At 44.8% G+C, this 21,002-nt stretch overlaps 3 protein-coding genes across 3 annotated transcripts in view; 1 reads left to right on the top strand and 2 right to left on the bottom strand.

The window, feature by feature from the left end:
• Positions 1-5,389: 5,389 nt before the first annotated feature.
• LOC141932601 (general transcription factor 3C polypeptide 4-like) lies at positions 5,390-10,272 on the bottom strand. The gene is made up of 4 exons (XM_074846394.1): positions 10,152-10,272; positions 9,386-9,516; positions 8,382-8,470; positions 5,390-7,309 (listed from the first exon to the last, which is right to left on the bottom strand). The coding sequence occupies exons 1-4, from the start codon at positions 10,170-10,172 to the stop codon at positions 7,245-7,247; spliced, it is 306 nt and encodes a 101-aa protein (XP_074702495.1). The 5' UTR covers positions 10,173-10,272; the 3' UTR covers positions 5,390-7,244.
• Positions 10,273-10,745: 473 nt separating this feature from the next.
• On the bottom strand, positions 10,746-13,854 carry GTF3C4 (general transcription factor IIIC subunit 4). Its single transcript, XM_074846245.1, has 3 exons — positions 13,840-13,854; positions 11,354-13,174; positions 10,746-10,889 (listed from the first exon to the last, which is right to left on the bottom strand). The coding sequence occupies exons 1-3, from the start codon at positions 13,852-13,854 to the stop codon at positions 10,746-10,748; spliced, it is 1,980 nt and encodes a 659-aa protein (XP_074702346.1).
• Positions 13,855-14,085: 231 nt separating this feature from the next.
• DDX31 (DEAD-box helicase 31) overlaps positions 14,086-21,002 on the top strand; it is a 50,716-nt gene continuing 43,799 nt past the window's right edge. Inside the window, 9 exon segments of the mRNA XM_074846396.1 lie at positions 14,086-14,391; positions 14,393-14,490; positions 14,669-14,753; positions 16,354-16,607; positions 16,801-16,876; positions 17,362-17,405; positions 17,853-17,923; positions 18,515-18,579; positions 19,426-19,470. Of these exon segments, the coding sequence (XP_074702497.1) occupies positions 14,086-14,391; positions 14,393-14,490; positions 14,669-14,753; positions 16,354-16,607; positions 16,801-16,876; positions 17,362-17,405; positions 17,853-17,923; positions 18,515-18,579; positions 19,426-19,470 (1,044 nt within the window).

Below are 21,002 nucleotides of genomic sequence, written 5' to 3'. Positions count from 1 at the left end.
TCTCAGGTCAATGGTCAACCCCCAAGGGTTTGCAGCAGGCCTGAAGTGCAGAACGTAAGGGTTAGCAGAACATGCTAATACTCATGTAGAACTCTCCCTCAGAAACAACTAAAACAATTGACATTCATTTAATTACTGTAAACGAAACAGCCCCTGCATCACTTTGCATAGTAAAGCCTGTTAATACCAAAAAGGTTCAGTGGGTGGAAGGAGGAATTAGGCTTTTATAATTGGAATGCAACACTTGAAAACCAATTTGGTAACTACGCTTGATTTTATTAGCATCTTATTCTGGCAAAACAAATGTTGAGCAATGAGAAAAACAAGGTAAAGAGGAGGTGGTAAGAACGCAGCAGGGACCAGACGTTACTTATTGTACAGCTTGCCCAGTTCTGAAATGCACATCTTTTATCACTCCGCTTTCCGAAGACGCTTTGCAGAGAGGGCTGCTTGGAGGTTGTGCTGTACCCTATATATTATGCTGTTAATTACGGAGTTCAGCAACAAATGAGTGTGTCCAACTGTTCCACAAACTTTCATGTCCGTCTGCTCCAAACAATATTCAGTGCACAGCAGTGGAGGGACGCTGCAGCACCCCCAGGTTGGAGACCCCGTCCTCAGGGCTCCCCTGCAGCTCTTGAAAGATTTCCCCCGCTGCCTCCTTTGGTGTCTCGCCTTTCCCCACAAGGCTTGGGTGCTGCTGCCAGCACAGAAACCTTAAATGTAGCTGGTTTTGCCACCATTCACAAGGTGCTGTAGAGGCTGCGGGACTGTAACGAAGGGAGAGCCAGCCAGGCGTTCGTACAGGTCCTTGAGATTTGGTTTAGAGCAAAGACAGGCTTGGCAGGTTCCTGTGCCTCAGTTCTGCTTCCCAGAGGGGCAGCTGGAGCCCAGCTGATCTGAAGTAGGAGCGACCTGTGGTTATGACCCCGTAACTGCCCATCTCTGTTGCAGTTGCCAAAACTGAACCTGAAAGGTGGCTCTTGCCTTGTCGTACGGACTTCGTACAGAAAATGGGCTATTCCCCTCTACAGGCAGGCTCTCCTGGGTTATTCTCCTCTTTCTGCAACAAGAACTGTTTGATTCTACGGAAGAAAAGAAAAGGTGATGTCAGGCCCCTTCCATCAAAGAAAGTTGGTTCTTTAGTAGAATTGTTTTCTGAAGCTGGAGTGCTGCCACGCAGCGGTTCGGGAGGCCGGGGAAAAGAGGGGTTGAACTACACTGGCGAGGAGAAGGGAACAGTTGTGTGGCTGTAGGGCACTGTCAGAGCCCAGGTGCTCTCCCAGGCTTCACCACTGGTGTTCTGTGACAGTGCTCACAGTGAGATTTTTAAGCTGTTTTGGTTTTTTTTTTAAAGTGTGAAGGCTTATGCTGAAGGACTGAGTGCTTAACTACACTGCTCTTGCCAGTCTCAGCTCTTGGTGCCCCACGCCCCTCCCAGGAGTTCAGTCCCTTAAAATACAGACATTACAAACAAGTACTTTATTTATTTATTTAGAATAAAAAAGGAGCAGGATTACAATGCTACTGTTGCAGTATACAAAACATTCATCCAGGTTTGTTTCACGTTTACAAAATGTGCCATATACACAGCATCAATATTCACATCACCTTTGTCAGACCCTCCCAGGAACTAAGTCTCAAAGGAAAAAATCCAGAAACTAAAGCTTAAAACTCAACTTTGCTTTTCATTCAGGCTGGTGACCGTGCAGTCGGCCAGCTACAACACCCGCACCCCAGAATGGAATTAAAATAGCATGAAGAGATCAACTAGATTAGCGGAGCAATTAAATTAAATTCTCCTCTGTGCAGTTCCATTTGGATGGCTCTTGGGTTTTCCCTTTTCAGGGCTGGCTCCTAGTTTCGTGTTAAGAATGCTGCAGGGCTGGCACAGCCCTGAAACTCCTGCTGGGGGCTCTTGGCAGAGGTGAAGGTGCTCCAACACACATCTGGGTTGATTCCGCCGCAGCCTAGGACAGCACGGGGAATTACTCTGCTTTCTGTAGTGTAGTTAATGCTAATAAGTGCCCCACGTACCAGCACTTAGTGTGAAAACAATCCCCCACGTGACAGAGCAGCAGGAGTTCCAGGTTGTTTGAGTGAAGAGTGGTAAAAACTGAGTGAGCATTAAAAAACAGTGAGAGAATGAGAGTATTCCAACTGACACCAAGGGTCTGGGAACATCTCCAGTGTAGAGTTAGAACTGAGTACAGCCAAAGATTAGCACAGATGGAAGTTTAAGTGAGAGTATGTATACAAGGCCCTCCTCCCTTAGAAGTGAAAACTAAAGCTCTTGGGCATCGCTGCACACACATCATAACCTCTACAAGTTGTGAAAAACTCTCCTGGATTGAGACTTCCAAGAGAAGACTCGACTCCATCTTGTTAAGACTCCTGCACCTTGGACAGATAGGACAGGACTCCAGATGAACAGAGCCAAGCTCAACTTGTACTTGTTTACCCACACAGAGAGAAAAACGCAGCTTTCCAGCCTGGTGTTTGCCAGCAGAGCTGTCCCCTAGCAGGCACCTCCATGCAGACATTTGTACCAGTTCTGGTTAAAGAATAAACCCTGCCCACTGCGATGTATAACCAGCGTCATCTGTGTGTTTACAGGCCTGATATAGAAAGCTTCAAAAGGGAATATAAGGGGGATGAGGACAGATGTAGTATTGATAACTACTGTGAGCATCTCACCTTTATTTACTGGGAACCCATAAACCCCTTTTTCCAGTTAATTTAGATGCCCACTATAAATCTTTTGCCACAACTACAACACTTTGAGGCCAAGACTGCTATCGCCCTTACTTCCAGCTGCAAAAGTATGAACTAGTGCTCTGCAGTAACAAATCTTGAAGTTTATATTGTTAAGTATTAGACTGCTACTAAGTACACATTAATAAAGTGACTGCCAGAAAGAATTCAATAACCAGCATGAACGAGGTTGTAAAATGCCAGCAAGCACTTTGTCGTGATGGACAGCAGAAGCAGGCACATGGTGGTCTCTCACCGACGTACCCAGCCCCACTCGTGTGGAAAGGCAGAGACCAAAGAGGCATCTTCCTCTTCCTGCAGCCACCGTCCTGCCCCCCTGAAGAGAATCTCCTGCTGGACACATCTCACTGGCCTTGCACAGGTCTGGCACGCAAAGTTTAGATGTTGTCAAAAGAGCAACAGCCTCAGTGATTAACCCCGCGCCGTGGCGAGGGCTCCGAGGAGCGTGGACGGGCTCTCCCCTCGCTCTCTCCCTGATGCCCTACCTGGAGGTGGCAACTGAGACTCCAGCAATTGTGCCTGCAAGGCCACTGCTTCACAAACTGGGCAAGTCATGCAGGGAGGGCTCCGTGTTTTGAGAAACTACTTGTACAAACAAGTCTCCTGTAAATGTTAGTTTAGGGCAGAACAACACAAGTGTGATTTGTTAGCCTTTAACTAGGACTATAAATGTTTGCATTCAGTTCTTTTATGTCAAGAAACCCTTAATGAGGATAGAATAAATGGTGTTACGCTGTCCATAATCACTGATGATACATTAGCCAGTGGAATACCTGGTAAGTTGAAGAAAATCGGGGAAATACTTACTGTCTGTATATATGCATTAGCAACCATAATATTCCCTAGAAATATACAATAGGATTAATAGGATGGGGGAACATACAAAAGGAAAGGCTGACTGAATGATGAAGTCCCCAACCCAAAGCTGAACTGAGGTAAAAGGCAGCAACGAGTTCCACTGTCACCAATTCCAGAGCAGGAGGTGGAGTTGGAGACCCAGGACAGAGCCCTCATGACGCCAAACTTTCAGCTTAGCTCAAACAATGGCATCTAGCACCAAGGTACAGTGCAGAGCTGTTCTGCTGAGGCATCGCACCTGGACTGGGCCTGCACTTCTTCATCCCAGTGGAGGAGGGAAAAACTTGTTATCAGCGTGAGTAGCAAATCTTAACTGCTATCAGAAGCTACTTATCAAGGACAATGCCACGTTAGCTTCAGACACAGAACACAGCATCTCTGGCTATTAATTCTCAGATGCAAGAGCAAGTACCACAATCCTTTTTAAAAAAAAAAAAAAAAAAAAAGCAGCAATGCATCAAGAACTGCTTAGTCTCTCTGCTGGGGCATAAACAGCCACAGTGTTTATTTCAGCACCAAATGGCAAAGCAGTTCAGGAGAGCGAGCCTTCAACTATTCACTTGTTTGAGAGATCTGCCAAAACTTAGTGAGATAAACTCTGATTTTATGGAATTTGTTCGTTGAATACTTCACCTGGTGTCTCAGATCAGACTGGGCCTTAATATTGGATAGCTCCACTACGAATCAGTTTGGGAAGGCAACTCTGTTCATGGCAAAATAGCTCGTAGCTTCCTCACCCACTCACCTGCGCCGTGTGGGGTGAAAGCAAAGGGTTTGGTTAGGACCCCGGGAGGGATAATGCATCCAGGGGCTGCTGCGGCCCTGCCGGTGCTTACAGTACTCCAGCAGGAACGGGACTAAACCTCCACATTCCCAGAACTGCAAGTCATGAGTCCAAGACGGATAAAAGGTTTCCTGAAGGAAGTCTCTCAGCTGTTAGCTGGGCAGAAAAATCCAGTAAGATCAGCATCAGAGGTTAAATGTTACTGGTCTGAGGTGTGCTGTACTATTCAAGCCTACACTAGTTAAAAATACACTTCGGGACCAGCAATGGTTTAAAAAACAAAATTAAATCACAATACCTCTTTACCTGTTGTGAATGGGTCAGGGTGAGCAGTGAAAGCTTTGTGCTAAAGGATCTCCACTGGCATGCAGACAAAGCCGACATCATTGGCTTTAAAATTCCATTCTCCCAGCAGTCATAAATCAGGTTAAATAAACTGGCAATGGTATAGTGAGTATCTACTGCCTTGAAAGACAAGGAAAATAAACATTAATGCTAGGTGTACTAGAGCTTCTGCATGTCCAAAGCATTAAAACTCAACCCAGGGAAATTCAAGGGAACTGCTGAAAGTAATCACCAGGAATTAATCTAATGATATCATGCTGAACCTTTTGGTGAGCCAGACTTAAACATTTCAGCAGATCAGCGTATTATTATGGTTTCTAAGCCAATATCAGAGAAATGTTCTTTGACTTTTTTTAAAAGCACTTACACGTGGTTCTGCAGAGCGCTCTCGCCTTTTCCAGTCAGGTGAGTTTCTGAATCAGAACACTTACTGATGAACTGCTCAGGGCTGCCTGGGCAAGGGCCTGCAGCTTCCACTTCAAATGTTTTCTCTACCACCATGAATAATCCTGTTCAGCTCATATTGGAAATTGATGTTCTGTTCCCCCCAAAACCCATCAACGCTGGGAAGAGGATAAATGCTGCCCAGGTACAGTACCTGCCCCCAAACTACGCACACGTTAGGTATCAAGGTTACTCTTTGCTTTACTAGATGCTATCATGATCTACATTTTCTTTCTTTGCAGACACACTGAAGTAATTTCAATTTTCAATGCACAGCAATAAAAAACTAAACATTTCTTTAATACAATTATGATACCACTTCCAAGGATATTTACAAACAAGGCTAATTATTTTACAGATGAATGTGCTTCTGCTGTTCTGGGCTACTATATTAATATTATTCTCAGTCAAAGCACTGTCATGCTTAATGCATGAAACACCGAATAATAAGGACAGCTGACTTGTTTTGATGTTAGCTGAAATAAATTTGCTCCTACTAAAGGTGAAGGAACGTTAAGAAAATATGCATAGTCATTGAATCAAGGAAATTAAGCACCAATCCACACATGCATTGCTGGAGACTGATACTGTCAGGACAATTCCTTGACTTTTCAAATAGCTACTTCACACACAATTAGAAGTGTCATGAATCACAAACAGGGCAACACATCTGAGTGTCCAGATCAGTACTCTGAAGAATGTAAATACATAAACTTTGGATTATTTGACAACATGGATTTAAGTTAACAAGACAAACTGTACTAAATAACCATACACACTTTGGAGGTATTATTCCTCTAACACTGCATAGGAAGTCGAAAAGGATTCTCCTGCTCCCCCGAGGAACCAGATGCCAAAGAGAGAAAGATTTTTTTTCTGATAGGACAGTTAAAAGGCAGAATCAATTTCTGGGCTCAGCCATGCTACATCACTGGCGTATTTATGAACCTCTTGATGAGAAGGTCGAGGTTATACAAGAATAGTTTCACCACACTCCATGACCACCTGTGGAAGCTTTACCTGTGACATGTCAGCCAGGGTGGTGTTTGGGTTTGGGCTGTTCTGTTTGGGTTTAAAAGAGAAAGTGTCAGCTGGGAGTGATTACTTGTGTGTCAAACTTCTGTAGAACTCAATTATTGTATGAGGGAGACTCAATTCAATTGAAAAATAAATCGGTCATGTTTTTGGTGACTGGACACTGGAAAAGATTATTCCTGTTGGTAGAGGGTTAAGGGAAACAAAAGGCATACACATTGGCAAAAGCTAGGAAGTAGTTAGAGCTTAGTTCAGAAAAAGAAAGTGGGGCAAGAGACTTAGAGCACTGGAAATTATATATATATTAGTGTTTAATCTAATTGCTATTAGTTTAATAATTATTACATTTAAAAATTATTCTTACTGATCCATATTTGACTCAGGCAGCCAGTATTACCCTTCTGACTGCAATACTGTTAAGACTTAAGAGGCAGTTATTCTTCTAGACTTTAAGTGAAACTAATATAATGGCCAATTTCTTTCATATGGCTGTAACTGGCATACGCTTCACTCTGCAAGAAATTAGAACCACAAATTATTTTGATAGTTTAATATTCTGCAGCAAATGCCAGTGCTTGTTAAAAAGCAAACGAGCGCACTACAAGCTGAAGCCTTCTCTACCCACCAAGACCATTCACGAGGCAGCTCCGCTGTTCCCGTCCGGGGAAATCACCCGCTGTCGGGCGGGAAGGACAGTTCACAGCACGTCCTTAGCACTTCAGTTCCTTTTCAGTAAAAGGAAGCGTGTGCAGCTGCTGACGCTTCAAGGGGTGCATTTCCAAACCGCTTTATAAACTCACTCTTCCAGGTGCACTCCTGTTTCTGGAGCATGGAACGGGCTCTGGACTTAAGGAGTTCCTAGAACCTCCGATGTTCTATTTACAGGGCCGTGGACAATGTCTTCCCTCTCCAGTAAGTCTGTATTCCTGTGCTCTGTATCCTTCAAGACTGAAGGGACCTTATGCAGTACAGAAAATACTTTCAATCTTTACATAGCTTTTCTCTAGAACACAGGAGAATCACAGAACGTGCAAGGTCCTTGCAATAACCGCTTGATCCATTCAGGATCTGCAAATAAGAAAACAAGTTGTTTAAAGCTGGAGGTAGAGGTGAACACAGGAGTGACGCCCGAGATGGACAAACTAAATAATAATCCTGAAACAGTTTGTATATATTCACCATGCAGGATTAACTGAGCATTCAAAGGAATCCAACTCCAATTCTGTCATGAAATTTCAAGTAATGCCATCTTAAATCCCACTTCAGTAGGGGACAAGATTAAGGTGAAACAGTCCATGCTGTATCACTACATCTCATCTTGATAGCTATATAGGAAAGAATTTAAAGGATCACCATGCCACAAATGTAGCGTCCTCATTTTCTTAACCAAAATTAGATCCTTCACATAATGCAGTCCTTGGTTCCTGTTTCTTTGTCCCTGTCCTATGGAAGGAAATCAAGTTTACAGCCCCTCTACGGAGGTTTAAGTTCTGTGTTGATCCTTAGTGCTGACTGGAATACCCACATATTATGGGGAGAGGAAAAGTATCACCTACACTTTAAGACAAACTGTTAGAGTACTTGATCATTTTTTTAAGTGCACCAGTTGGGAAGAAAGCAATTTTCTTGCACAGCTTGTTGTCCCTCCTCAAACTCTGAAAATGCAAAGCCAAAAGGCTGACTGGCTCCCAGAGCCTGCCCTTATTGTCTCTGAATGATGTACTTATGGCAGGTCTGGGACCCACCCCAGCAAGGTGCCAACTATTGCTTAACCTGTGCTGGATCAATACAGCTTGCACTGAAACAGAACGTCAAAGACCATCAGCTCCTGCAGAACTGCATGCTAATATATTCAACTTGAATATAAACTAACTGTTGTAGCACTCCAGCATAGATTACGTGTTTACCCAGCGCTCATTAAAATTAAATATTTATAAATTAATTTCTGCAGTCACTATTTTGTAATTAACGTATGCCACTAATGGATGGACAACAACAGGACACTGTGAAATGCAGAGTGCTAGTGCTTTGCGTGATAAGTGCCTGAAAGAGAAAAGTCAGTGAAACCAATTCAAATCATTTTGCAGATAAAATTTAAGAATACATAATCCTGCCCCCTTTGGCTACGGGAAGAGTTTACCTTCTGGGGTTGGATGCCGTGCAATGCTGTCGTGAAGCAAACACCTCCTGTATACCAAACTCTGGCAGGATTGGTAGGTTAGGAAGCACCTGTGAAAGGACAAGTAGTTTTATCAAGAGGCTTGGGGTTGTATTGTTTTGTTTTGTGACCTGCTCCTATGCCCTGGCTGGAGGCTGGGTTCTGTTCCCAACGGACCTTGCTTTCTGAGAGTAAGGGCTGTAATGAGCTACATGAAACATGAAAATTAATAATTTACTAACTCAGGTAAATGAAACTTCACAAGCGTACCCAGTTACATATGGTCATGAAAATGAAAAAGGCCAAAAATCAGTATACCACTGAGAAAAGTTTCCTCATTAGCCAAAAAATTTTAGCATACAGTAGAAGAGGTGAAAAGCTTGAGGGTTACTGTGCAGGGGAAGAACCAGGTGTCTCTTTAAGGCAACCACTGTTTAGCCAAACTAGCACATAGTATCTGTTAGGCAAAGTTTTTAGTTTCTGACAGACTACTGACTTGCCAAGCCTCCAGGAACAATCACCATGTACCCAATACATGGGTGTTGGAATATTTCCTTTTCTAGCTGTCCCAGAACTTGTCTGACTTCTTAAACTGGCTGTTCCCAGTGATTTGTTAAATCACTTTGTTTCCAAATGCTGAAGGAGCTAGAACAAACCCTCCTTCACGTGCTGTTCCAAAGGATGACTTGTGCTTGATTTTCCCTCGCCTACTTTCCCCTGCCCCCATCCTCCCCCTGCCTGAAGAAAAAAGTTAAAGACGATCAAAAGCATTTCATTTAAAAACAGTGTACTGATAAGAGAACCAAATCCAATCTACAATGACCTCTCTCTCACGGAAGAGGACAGGTAACAGACAGAAAAAATTGCTTAACTGCAGCATGGATAACATGCTTCACAAGTCCACCACTAAGAAGTGGTTTAGGGTAGCTGTTTAAGTATGTTTCTATTATCCAGAGGAGGGCAAAAACTTTTTAAGAACCAATTACCTGAGCCAAATATGTCCATTGGAGCAGACTGCCTGTTTGCGATCAGTGAATGGCAGGATCTCTTTACACAAGCTGCAGTGCTCTGGAAAAGTCTGTTTGTTCATTTTCTTTAAGATATGCCCAATCAGCACCTGGGAATACACAGCAGTCAGCGTTGTTTACAGCAAGACAGCTGCCTAGTGAAAGGTGGAAACGTCTCTCAGGATATTGTGATTTCAGAATATAATACAGGATGCAAAGATCTATGCTCTTCACTGAATTCAAAGAAATAAAAGCCTAAGAAATAGAATACATTGATAGGTATTAATTTATCCTCATTTTATTGTCACCTCCTAAAGATTTCTGTCCCACAATAAAGGGATGCAGAACTTAAGAGCAGTAGTGTTACGTTAAGCTACTTGCAAATTTAAAAAGTACTGAAGAAATTGTTAATTGTACTGCTTTAGAAGATGCCACTGACCGTTACAGCAATGCTTTCACGTTCTCATGTCTATCACAATGGATGTGCTAAAAAAAAAAAAGCCCTGTTCATAAACTACCTGGATGCATGTCATCAGCAGTTATCTTAGAGTATACATAATGTTTATAGTAGAACATTTACGTGATCAAATTTGTCTTTGACATTTCAATAGATATAAACCACATCCCAAGGGCCTTTAAAATGTGACAGCAAACTGAATAGATAAAATAGAATTTGGAAGGCAGCTTTTAATCACTATAAAAAGAAGAATCTTGTTAACAAGATAAGAAAAGCAACCTCTCAAACCTCAATTTGTAGTAACTGCATGCTAGAAAAGCACAGCAGCTCTGCCAGAACGCTTTCCCAGGGAATTACTGGTGGCCACACTGTGTGCCGCTTGCTTGCAAGTCCAGCAGAGAACAGCACACCACCTCAGCAATGGAAACGTGCTTCCTTCCTGTGCTTCCTTCCTGTCTTTCGGGATGCAATGTAAAGGTTGATTTTGAGAGTTCAAGCGATTTAAGGGCTTAGGTACTGAAAAGAACTGTTCTCTGCTCATATGAAGAGGTACAGAGACATCTGAGACATTCTTGTCATCAAGTCTTAAGAGCTGGGAGGCCCGTGGCAAAGCGTTCCCATTGAAGCTTCCTTTGTCTGACATCTACATTCATGGCCCAGCCAAGCTTCGCTGATCGCTTATTTCCTGCCATCAGTGCTTACTCTACACACTGCCATAGGCGGATACTGTCCTTGCAGTTATGCTTTTATTCTGGTAGGGAGCATTTCAAGTTTGGGAAGAGTTCCTATCATGGCCAAGCATTCAGTTCTGCTTATTTATTGTAGTTCAATAAATGCAAGCGTGCCTGAAGGTTCAGGCCGTGTATGTTATAACAAAGACATTCATTCAGCTTGCTTAACCGAAAGTCCTGCATAAAAGTTCTGAATCACTGGATTAACCTCATGGAACACAATCACTTTCTGAACTTCTGTAACTGATCTTGCCACTGAAGGCTCATGGAGCAGTGACAAGACCTGATGTACCACCTGAACGGTCACAGTACTTTCAATTATAAATACTGCAACTCTTAGAATTAGAACAGCAAACTAACTGCCTAGAGGAAATACCTCCTAAGTTTAGTTCTGTAGAGATGATAGATTAAATAAGCTTAGCCATGAAAACAAGCATCCCTCTCAACCAGTACACGTTCTAAACCCACCAACAGCAGCGGAATAACCACGGTCCTCTCCCTTGTTCTGCCAAAACTCAGGCACGCTTATTCTTTATTGTACCTGATCCAAATTTCAACATCTGTATTTATATTCCCTCCTACTCCATAATTTCAAGGAAGGACAACTTACGCTGTATGCTCTATAGAAGCTGACTGGCAAGGATGACATGATTACAGTTCTCTTTCCCACCCAAAGCTGTATTTTCATTTAAGGGTATGGAGGGGAGAGAAAGAAGTAACTTGTAACAGCGAATCCCCAGAGCATAGAGGTGCACTTACTCGTGCTGTTCTGTCATCATAGCCATCATCGGACATTAAGAAGTCACAGACTCCTCTGGTGGGAATACTGGTGTTTTCTGTAATCCATGTGTGTAGATAAACTTCTCCCAACACCCGTTTCATGTGCTCTCGTGTCAAATGCATTTCTACTGCCTCAATTTGTGCCTGTATTTCAAGAAGCTTTTCTTCCATTGGCTCGCGGCCTCCTATGTCACTTGACTGAGGAAGGGAATCATCTGCAGTGTCATCTATGTCCATACCTTTGCCCGTGTCACACAGGCTCTTCTTGCTGGCTTGTTTAGAAGTTCCTTCCTCTTGATCATCTTCAGTGCTGCCCATCCCAGGGGAATCCGATATCAGGATTTTTGCATCCTCATGTGACGGTCTCCACATGACCTCTGAGGGAGCTTTCTGCATTGACTGGTACAAAATCCTCAGGAGAAATAGCTTAAACCGCCAGAAGTAAGTAGAACCACAGCTCTCAATCTTTTTATCCAGTGCTTCCTGTAAGAACTGAGGAATATGCTTATCCTTCAAAATTTTCCAGCGTACAAGATCCGTCAAGTCCACTTGCCGGAAAAGGTTCTGAACGGAAGATTCCAAGAGCTGCGCAGCTGCCTCCTCAAAAGTCTTAAGGGTTACAAACTGAACCTGGTAGTTTTTGTTAACCGGGTGCAGGCCGTTAGTCATCCCCTCTGTCGTAATAACGGCTAAGTACGCCCCGCATGGGCTAACGGCTATTCCGTGAGTCCTGACTGAGCCAAACACTTCTGAGAGCTTAATCAGCTGGTGCTCAAACTTTAAAGCAACGTCCGTGAATATAGGAATCAGCTGCCTCACCTTTCCGTCACTGGAGCATGTATACACCGTGCCGTTCTGTTTGTCTGCAGTCATAGATACAATTGGCAAAGAATGAAGCCCTGTCACGTGGGAATTATGGACATTAAGACCTGCTTTGGATATCAACAGGAGACACCAAAATACGTAGGCTCCTCTCGCAGCCACCACCAGGCTACAGCTACATTTCTGGTAGGGGTGGTAAAGAGGAATGCATTTGATACTGTGCACTGGTAACTGGTCCATTTCTTGCCATAAGACTACGGGTTGTCTCAGCGTAAAGTAGCCTTTGACTGCTTTTAGGTTGACAGGAAGGATCTTAACCGGTCCAAAAGCACTCCCCACGATAAGTCCACTCATCTTTCGGTTGTTATGTTCATATTCCCACCAAGACAACACACTTGGGGAATTTATTCCGGACTCTATGGTATTGCAAGAAGTAATTGATTCCTTACCCAGAAATGGAAGCTGAAATTGCCAAACTGCAATGTTACCGTTTTCAAAGAGTACTGCTAAGAGCACGCTGCCGACGTCCCGGCATTCGTTGTTGTGTTTAACCTGCTGAGTGGTGCAGATGCCCGACCACTCCATGCGCACTGGAGTCTGCATGCTGTGCCGTCGCTGAAATTCAGAGAAGTCTCCTAGTTCTCCCCTGGGAGTGTCAGCCTTAGAAAGTTTGTAACTGGCTTCGTACAAACGCTCCCCGTAGATTTCTGTCAGGTCCACCAGCTGCACCCACTGCAGTCTGTTGAGGTTTGCGTGGATGGTCAATCGATTGTCCATGGTTAAAGCTGCGAGCAGGCATCTCCCGTTCGCGTCACAGCCCAGCGGTGACCAGCTGGAATATTTGAATCCTCGCATGGGCGGCAGCGACTTCCCCTCGGGATTGAACACTCGATCTAGCATAAAAGTTTGGCTAACCGTTGGATCCACTGAACTTGCAAACCTTTCCTTACATTCAGCTACCTCCTTTTTTGGACCAACCTAAAAGATAACAAAAAGAACTTAAACAATAGTAGAACTTTTTTTTAAGATGAGTTTCCTGGAATTAATTCCCACTTGAAATAGAACATCCCCTATCACAACCCATACTACACTGTCCCCATGATTAATTAACATCACTCTTAAAGACTTAAGCTTCATTGTTGGCCTGAATTTGTATAGTTTTGACTCTCAGCTACTGAATCTTTGGTGAATCAGCCTGTTTTCATAGTTCTCTTCTGAAGTGTGTACTTAAAGATACTTGGCGTAACATTCAAACTGTAAAGCACTCAGTATTTCAACTCAAGTTATTCCATATTCTCACTGGTCTTTCAGAAAAAAAATTCTGATCCAGAACAGAACTATTATTTAATAAGATATTCACCCACACTTGCCATCCCTCCATGCCAAGAAGTGTGAAAAGTCAGATTACCCCCTGAAGCCCAAAAATCCCTGCTGCAAAAATCTTTCAGCCTAGGTAGAAAACCAAGAAATTCTTGTCACGTCCCGCTCAGACGAGGGAGACTGAAATAACTGTCATCAAATTACCGCAGCTCAAATGATTCTTAGAAAAAACTGATAAACTTTAGAATCCCTGAAATTCACTTGATCCTGGATCATATTTCACCCTGACATTACTGGGCTACGCATGTGTTTTTCTCCCCTACGTTTTTAAAACGCATCAACGCATGAAAGACTGCGCGCACTGCAAGTTGTGCGCGGGGCAGGAGCAGCCCAGGGGGGAGGCGGCCCCGGGGGCTCCCCCGTCACCCCGGGGGGACACAGCGTGGCAGCCCCGGGCCCCGCGGAGCGGGAGGCGGCCGGTGCCCGCCGCCGCGGCGGGCTGGGCTGGGCTGGGGGGGCTCACCTTGAGGAGACAGGCGGCGGAGGGCGCGGGCACGGCCGTGCGGTGGATGACCATCTCCTGCCCGCCGCTGTGGACGTCGCTGAGCTGCTCCAGGACGGCGATGCTGCGGGCCGTGCTCACCGACACCCGGTGGTCCTCCGACCAGGCCAGCGGCTCCAGCCCGCTGACGCCGTGCTGCAGCCGCACCGCCGGCTCCCGCCGCACCGCCGTCAGCCGGAACCCGGCGCTCGGCGCCGCCGCCGCCGCTTCCTCGACGAGCGAGTCGAGCCCCAGCGGCGGCTCCTCCTCCCCCGCCGACAGCGAGGGGCTGCCCCCGCGCTCCGCCGCCGCCGCCATCTTACCGCCGCCTCACGGGCCGCTCGGGCCGCAGCGCGCATGCGCCGCCGCCGCCGCCGAAGCCCCCGGCCGTCCCGGCTGGGGCTGCCCCGCCGCCGCCTGCGCCGCCCCGCGGGCCCGGGGCCGCGGGTGGGAGGGACGGGCCGCGCCCCACCGAGCTCCTGCCGTGGGGCGGCTGCGGCCGGGGGTCCCGGGCGAGCGGCCGTGCCCGTGGGGCGCCCCCCCCGCCAGCCTCCCCTGCGCCCTCGCGGGCTGGGCCCGGCCCCAGGGGCGGCCCCGGGGCCCTGTGCGAGGCGACGGGCCATGGCGGCAGGCGGGCCGCTGCTCCTCAACCTCAGCTCGGCGCCTCGGGGCCGCGGGCCCGGCGCCTCCAACCGGGTAGGTGCAGCCGGGCGGCCCGGCCCCAGCCAGCCCTCGCGGCCAGGGCTCTGCCGGGACCCGGGGTGGTGATGCGGGCCGGAGCCGCGGCTCCCGGCCTGACCCGACCGGGGCGGGGGGGGCACCGGCTGGGGGCTGGCCCGGGGGAGCCGTGGTCAGCAGGAGGGGACCAGAGCCAGTCTGAAAAGTTATTAAGTTATTAAATGGAACCTTTGGCTTTTCCCCTCCGAGATGGGTCGATGGGTCTAATATTCCGTGGGGGGGGGGGGTGGTGGAGGGGGAAGACTCGTCAGGGAAGACTCGTTGGGAAGCGGCGGGTCCGAGCTTCTGTGAGGCTGGGCTGGGGGATCGCTCTGCGCCTCCCTGGCGCTGTTAGCGGCTTTGGGCTGGCGGGGGGCTGACTGCTGCAGCTGGGGTGATGCTCTTACAGGCCTCTGCCTCGCTTAGAGATGCTCAGAAATGCTGCGAGGAAGGGGAAGTCTTATATTTTAGAATAAACTTCTGATTGTGGGCATGCGATGAGCTGCGGGAATAGGTGCTTTCAGGTCATAAGTTTGAGGAGAGGAAAACAAGAATGGGTTAAATAGACGTTTTCAATTTTTAATTTATTGTTGCAGTGGTTCTGGGTTGTTTCAATTGTTCTTCTGAATTTTTAAAGCATTCTTAAAATACTGTGCAAAAGTATGTGAGAGTTCAGCGATTGCCAGGATTTACCCTGATTATAATAGGTACTTTGAGGAAGAGGACCACCACCACCAGTTTTCTGATGGTGAATGTTGGTGGAAGGACGTTGGTTTTTGGCTGGTTGTCAAAAATGTGAAGAAACAAGTGAAAAAAGTAATAGAGCTTGAAAACAATATGGTTCGTAGGAGGACAAAGAAAATCTGTGTGCGGCTAGGTGTGAGGAAGAGGGCAAAAAAGTGGGGCAAGGTTGTGCTGGCATTTCATGTGTTTCAGGAGTTTTGCAATTGTGTTGGGAAAAACAAGTTCATTGAAAAAGGGGCTGTGGGACACTGAAGATCTCTGGGGACCAAAGGAAGTTAAATTTAATGTTCTTCACTGTTCCTAGAGGGATAGGGGGAGCGCAAAAGTTTTTCTTAAGATGGCTGTAAGATCAGTATAATAAATTATTTGCTGCAGCAAAAGAAATAAAGAGCTCAGAAATGCTGAAAGCTGGCAGAAACATAAGTTGGAGTGAAGTACAGGCCATCCCTCCTGCCCACAGAAAGGAGGAAGCCTACAGGGATGGCTTTAATGTAATCGGGAGATTTGCAGGGCTTTTCAGAGAGATTTTTAAAGTGTGTTCCACTCAGTTACTGGAGAAGCTAGAGGAAATCCTTTAGAGATGAGCACTGTATATGACTTTAGATTTTTCTTTGCATTTCAGTAGTTTCAGCGGTCTCAGGCATGGTGGTGAATCAGTTAGAGTAGGAACTGTCTAGCCTCAAAAATCAAACTTGTTTTATTTAGTCGTGGGGTAGGGATTCAAAAAATAAGGGATCTATCTGTGGGCTGATGCTTATATTCAACATGATATCATGTTGTTAATTCTCAGTCACTAATGAATTCTTGCTATCTGGTTTGTTTGTTAATATTAAAGCAGTCGAACGCTCTGAAAAGAAAGCTTCAGTCATCACATGGAAACCCACCTTTGAAACGTAAACGTAAGCCATCAGTAAACACCTTCAAGAAATGTGCTACGGAAGCTGAAGTCAGGGAGAAGGGAAGTTCATCACAAAAATCTCTTCCTAAGAAGCAGTTGACTGACAACAGAAATGAAAGCCAGAAAAGCAAACCTTTCATTAAGACATCCAGCCTGTTTAGAAACAACCCTGATATCCCAGAAATTCACAGGTATTTTAGACAAATGAGAGGGAAAAAAACCCTTTCAATGCCTTGAAATTCAGTGTCTTGAATTTTTGCCTTGCTTAGGCAAAGTGGTTGCTGGGTACATGTAGTTTCGTTGCTGTTTACATAGAATACTGTTGTATAATTTTTAACCACACCATATGCTTTGTTTTGTTTTGGTTTGTTTCCCCTAACTCAGAAAAGCAGTGCAGCAGGTGCAAGAAGATGTTTTCACTACAGATTCTTTTAACCAGTTGGACCTCCATCCACATCTGGTGAGTGTTCAGAAGGCTGTGAGCCTTGAAAAATGCTTTTTTGGGTGGGGAGCAGGTTAGAGAGCCAAGAGGTGCACCTTTATTCATGGTGACTTGGACATGCTTGCCAGTACTTTGCCTGATTTTGTTGCAGTCTCTTAGCTCAGTGTGCTGGCTGGTGTCCTGGCCCGTCCCCAAACACACTGTCTCAGCACCAACCTTACAACTGTTTGCAGTTTTAATACCAAAAAAACACAGAAAACTCTTTGGGAGTGCAGTATTTTAACAAGTCTGATATTTCATAATGTGCTAGCAATGGTGTAATTCTGATGAACCAAGAAGTATTTGGAGGATGTGGGAACTTTTACATCCAGTTGCCCTGGACCAGTAATGTAGAGAATAAGCATCAGTGTTGTGTTTTTTTTCCTCTATCTTGTACCACAAGAGGTAACAAAAGGAACAGTTTGACAATGAAACCTGTTTACTGCTCTTTATTATCTCTCTAGATCTCCACCATAAACACTGTCCTAAAGATAAGTAGCATGACCAGGTAAGCAAATTCATATAAAACTTCTGCACTTTGCTACTCCTTAAAGCCAGTCATCTGTGATTGTTTCATTACATGTAATTGGTTTGTGAAGACCACAGGACCTCTAAGCTGTCCCATTTGCCGTAGGGTTTGTTGCTTTCAAAATTTGGGATGAGAAATAGCTTATAAGTTACACAGCAAGTCAGTTGTCACGGCTCAAAATGGAACCTTGGAGTCCTGCCTTCTGATTTGGTACTTGAATCATAAAACCATCTTTTTTCAATTTATTACCTCTGATGCCTATCTAGTGGCTTTCCTTAGAAATCATCTCTACTGATGTAGCTGCACAGCAGAGATGAATGCGTGGAATTTGGGGTAAAACATTTTGAAACAGTCGCTGTATGTTAAAACCTTAAGATTCTATCCAGTTGCATTTGTATTTCCTAACCTGTTTTGTTTGTCACACAGTGTTCAGAAACAAACGATTCCTGTGCTCCTGCAAGGCAAAGATGCTCTAGTGAGATCTCAGACAGGTTCAGGTCAGTATTTAATTGTCACTCTCCTTCCCTAGGGCATGTTAAACCAAATCCCAAATACAGAACCAAAGCCTCACGTTCCCAGTACAGCTCATAAAGTGACGGGCTGGGAAGCCTGGCGTGGGGCTGCCGTGACACAGGCCGATGCTGTGCAGCCTGGTGTGACAACGCAGTGGTGGGACTGCACGTTGATGTGCAGCTGCCTGAGCCTCTTCCTGGGCTGCTGCCAGGGTGCCCATCCAGGAGGCCAGCAGAGCTGAGCAGCACACGCTCTCCCCTTACAAACTTAAGTGCTTGTTTGCTGCAAACTATGTCTGGATGTCTCATGTCCTTGGGTGGATGAGGATATTTATTTAGATAGATCGCAGTCGGATACCACCACCTCTTTTTTTTTTTTTTTTTTTAATTTAACCCTTTGGTGAATTGCCTGTCAATCTTCCGTTCTGGAAATGTTCTACTTAATTAAAACTTTTCCAGACTCTAACCTCAGTTGAAGAATGGTAGGATGAGCGGTACTTTAACTTGCTGGAGTGCTGTCATGGTGACTTTTTTTTTTTTGATGGAAAGTCTTCCAATTTTCTCCCTTTTAAAAAGGTAAAACGCTTGCCTATGGGATTCCACTTGTACAGTCTTTGCAAGGAATGGAATCCAAAATACAGGTAGGTGCAACAGAATTAAATATATTTGCTTTTGATATTGAGATCAATAAAAATAAAATCCAGCTCTTGTAGCCATCACCGTCTCTCCTTGATACAAAGGTCAAGCAGTCTCCCTTCCCCTTTTATTTGTGCATGTAGCTTATGTGATCGTCCTGTACTGTTGAGATCCAGAGGATGCAAGAACAGTGTTACACATTCCCCATTGCTTCATGCAGTAGGCTAAATTGTCAAGTTTGGAGTAAGTAGAATGCAGAGGAGGCAATGGTCTGGAGGCTGGGAGAACTGGAAACAAAGGTTACTGCCATGTCTTTAGGACTAATAAGTTTCTAATCTTGACGTATCAATTAAATTTGATAATTGTCTCCAACTTGAATCCTCTGGTTGACCAGAAAATGCTGCTGCAGATCTGCCATCTCTTGTGTGTTTCATGGAAAGAGGTGATCCTGACTCTCCTTGTGGGCTGAAATGTTTCCAACCCATCCTGGATTGTTACTTCCTGCAGCTGCTACCTACAGATTGTTGCTGTGCATCAAACATGAGAGTTTTTCTGCAGCTCAGAAATACAAGAGTGAAACAATATGTGTATGGAATAAAATGTTAGGTGTGACTGTGAGCAGGTTTCCAAGCAGGAAAGAGAAGGCAATGCAGTACTGATGTTTGAAAGACTGTTGATTTTTTTTTTTTTTCTTTTTTTAAAAAGCTGGGAGTAGAGAATCCCTCAAACTGTGTGTACAAACTTCTACTAAAACCCTTCAGAATTCACTTTGTTGGCTAATAGCAGTTAGGCATGGAAGTGCTCTATTTATCAGTGCTTCTTAGTGGACCTCTTGTCTTCTCTGTTTGCAGCGCAGTGATGGGCCTTATGCACTCATATTAGTCCCAACAAGAGAGGTAGGTGGCCTTTTTGCTTTCTGATTCTGTCTGAAGCTGAGTGTTTGAACACTGATTTTTAGTGTGTAGATGTGGGTTCACCAGGGACTTAGGAAACACTGTCCTTTTGCTCAGATCTTGCCCTCACAGAAGGAGTGTTTGCTCTCTGGATGTGTGTTGTTATCTTTGTTCAGTGTCATACCAAAGTAAGAAAGAAGGAATCTCTAAGTTTTCCTCATGCAGTTGGAAATAATTGTGAAGCCTGGAGAAACTCTGTAGCTCAGTGCATGGGAGGGAGAAGCTTGCCTAGCTCACACAGGGGGAGTAAGTAAATCCAGTGAAATCAGCTTTGCAAATAGGTAGGCTTATACAAACGTTTCATTTTTAAAGCCCTTTTTTCAAATCCATAAGTGAATGCTGAAGATGAGTCTTCCAAGTGTTGGTTTCTCCACTGAGCTCTCTTCTATTTGATTTATATTATTTGCAATTGCAAAGGCAATTTCAGAGGAGGGTAACAACCTTTTTTTTTTTGGTATGTCAAATGATAATAAGTTCCATGTGGAGAATTGATTGCAGGTATCTAGTTTGGGGCACAATATTTTATGCAACCTGCAGTGCAGTATCTCAGCTCGGTTCTGTGAAAGGAAAAAGCTCTGAAGCTATTTAAATTTTTACAGCAGCAAACTTACTGTTTCTCTAGGATGCTGTATGAATACTAAGCATGTAGAAAACTGTTCATAAGCTTGTTTAAAGGGCTGCCATTGAGAGTACTTATGAAGATAATTTGTAATTACAGTTGGTATTACTTTTAATTTGTATTGAAAGCAATGGCTTTTCTTGAGAGCTTGGCAAATAATAGTATATAGCAAGTGTAGTCAAAGCATCTAGAATAGTTTTACTCCCATAACTAAGAGCTGCTCACATACACATTCCATGAATGAGTCAGGGTGACACCGTTGCTTTTCTTGGTCATCTTCGTTGCACAGCAGAAATGGCTGTCAGGCAGCACATGAAACCCAACAGCTAAATGCTTCCTACTGACCAGACATTTAGGTTTGCAGGGTTTGTGCGTATGACCATCCCTGTTCTGCTGACTGGGAAATGGAGAGGCAGAAAGATCCAGTGGCGTGATCACTCAGTGGGGTCAGGTTTGGGAATAATGTGGTCTGCCCTGACTGCCAGAAGATAGCTAACCTCTGGGCTGTGTTTCCTTTTCATAGCAGTTTTCTTCCAGAAATTGTGCAGTTTTCTCTTTTACTCTTCCATTGGAGCAAAATCTTCTGTGGCTTCAGCTTGTTATCTCCCTGGGGCATTCACAGAAGCCAGCAGAAATCTCTGTTGTCCTGAGAGCTGGCTTGTGGAGCTGAACCAATAGAGAGTTTTTTGAACAGGTCCAAATATAATAAATGAAAGATTATGCAAGAGAATAAAATAATAAGCAGCTCCTAAAAGAAAAATTAAGGGTGTATTTAGAATTCTAATGATATACATAACTAGATTAGCTTACAGATTTTTGAGCCAAAGGGGTTTGTAGTCCATCTTTGTAGTCCAGG

This window comes from Strix aluco, chromosome 20, assembly GCF_031877795.1.
Source record: "Strix aluco isolate bStrAlu1 chromosome 20, bStrAlu1.hap1, whole genome shotgun sequence".
Classification (NCBI taxonomy): domain Eukaryota; kingdom Metazoa; phylum Chordata; class Aves; order Strigiformes; family Strigidae; genus Strix; species Strix aluco.
The sequence above is the reverse complement of the archived record's forward strand: the minus strand, read 5'-3'. Positions and strand labels throughout refer to the sequence as shown.

What these genes read in the sequence shown, in the direction of transcription:
- LOC141932601 (XM_074846394.1), bottom strand. Translation starts at nt 10,172, where the DNA reads ATGCAGTTACTACAAATTGAG. An exon ending in TGCAGTTACTACAAATTGAG is followed by an intron (nt 9,517 to 10,151) that starts GTTTGAGAGGTT and finishes GTGTATTCCCAG; the next exon opens with GTGCTGATTGGGCATATCTT. An exon ending in AATGGACATATTTGGCTCAG is followed by an intron (nt 8,471 to 9,385) that starts GTAATTGGTTCT and finishes GTCCTTTCACAG; the next exon opens with GTGCTTCCTAACCTACCAAT.
- GTF3C4 (XM_074846245.1), bottom strand. An exon ending in ATGATGACAGAACAGCACGA is followed by an intron (nt 10,890 to 11,353) that starts GTAAGTGCACCT and finishes GTGACCGTTCAG; the next exon opens with GTGGTACATCAGGTCTTGTC.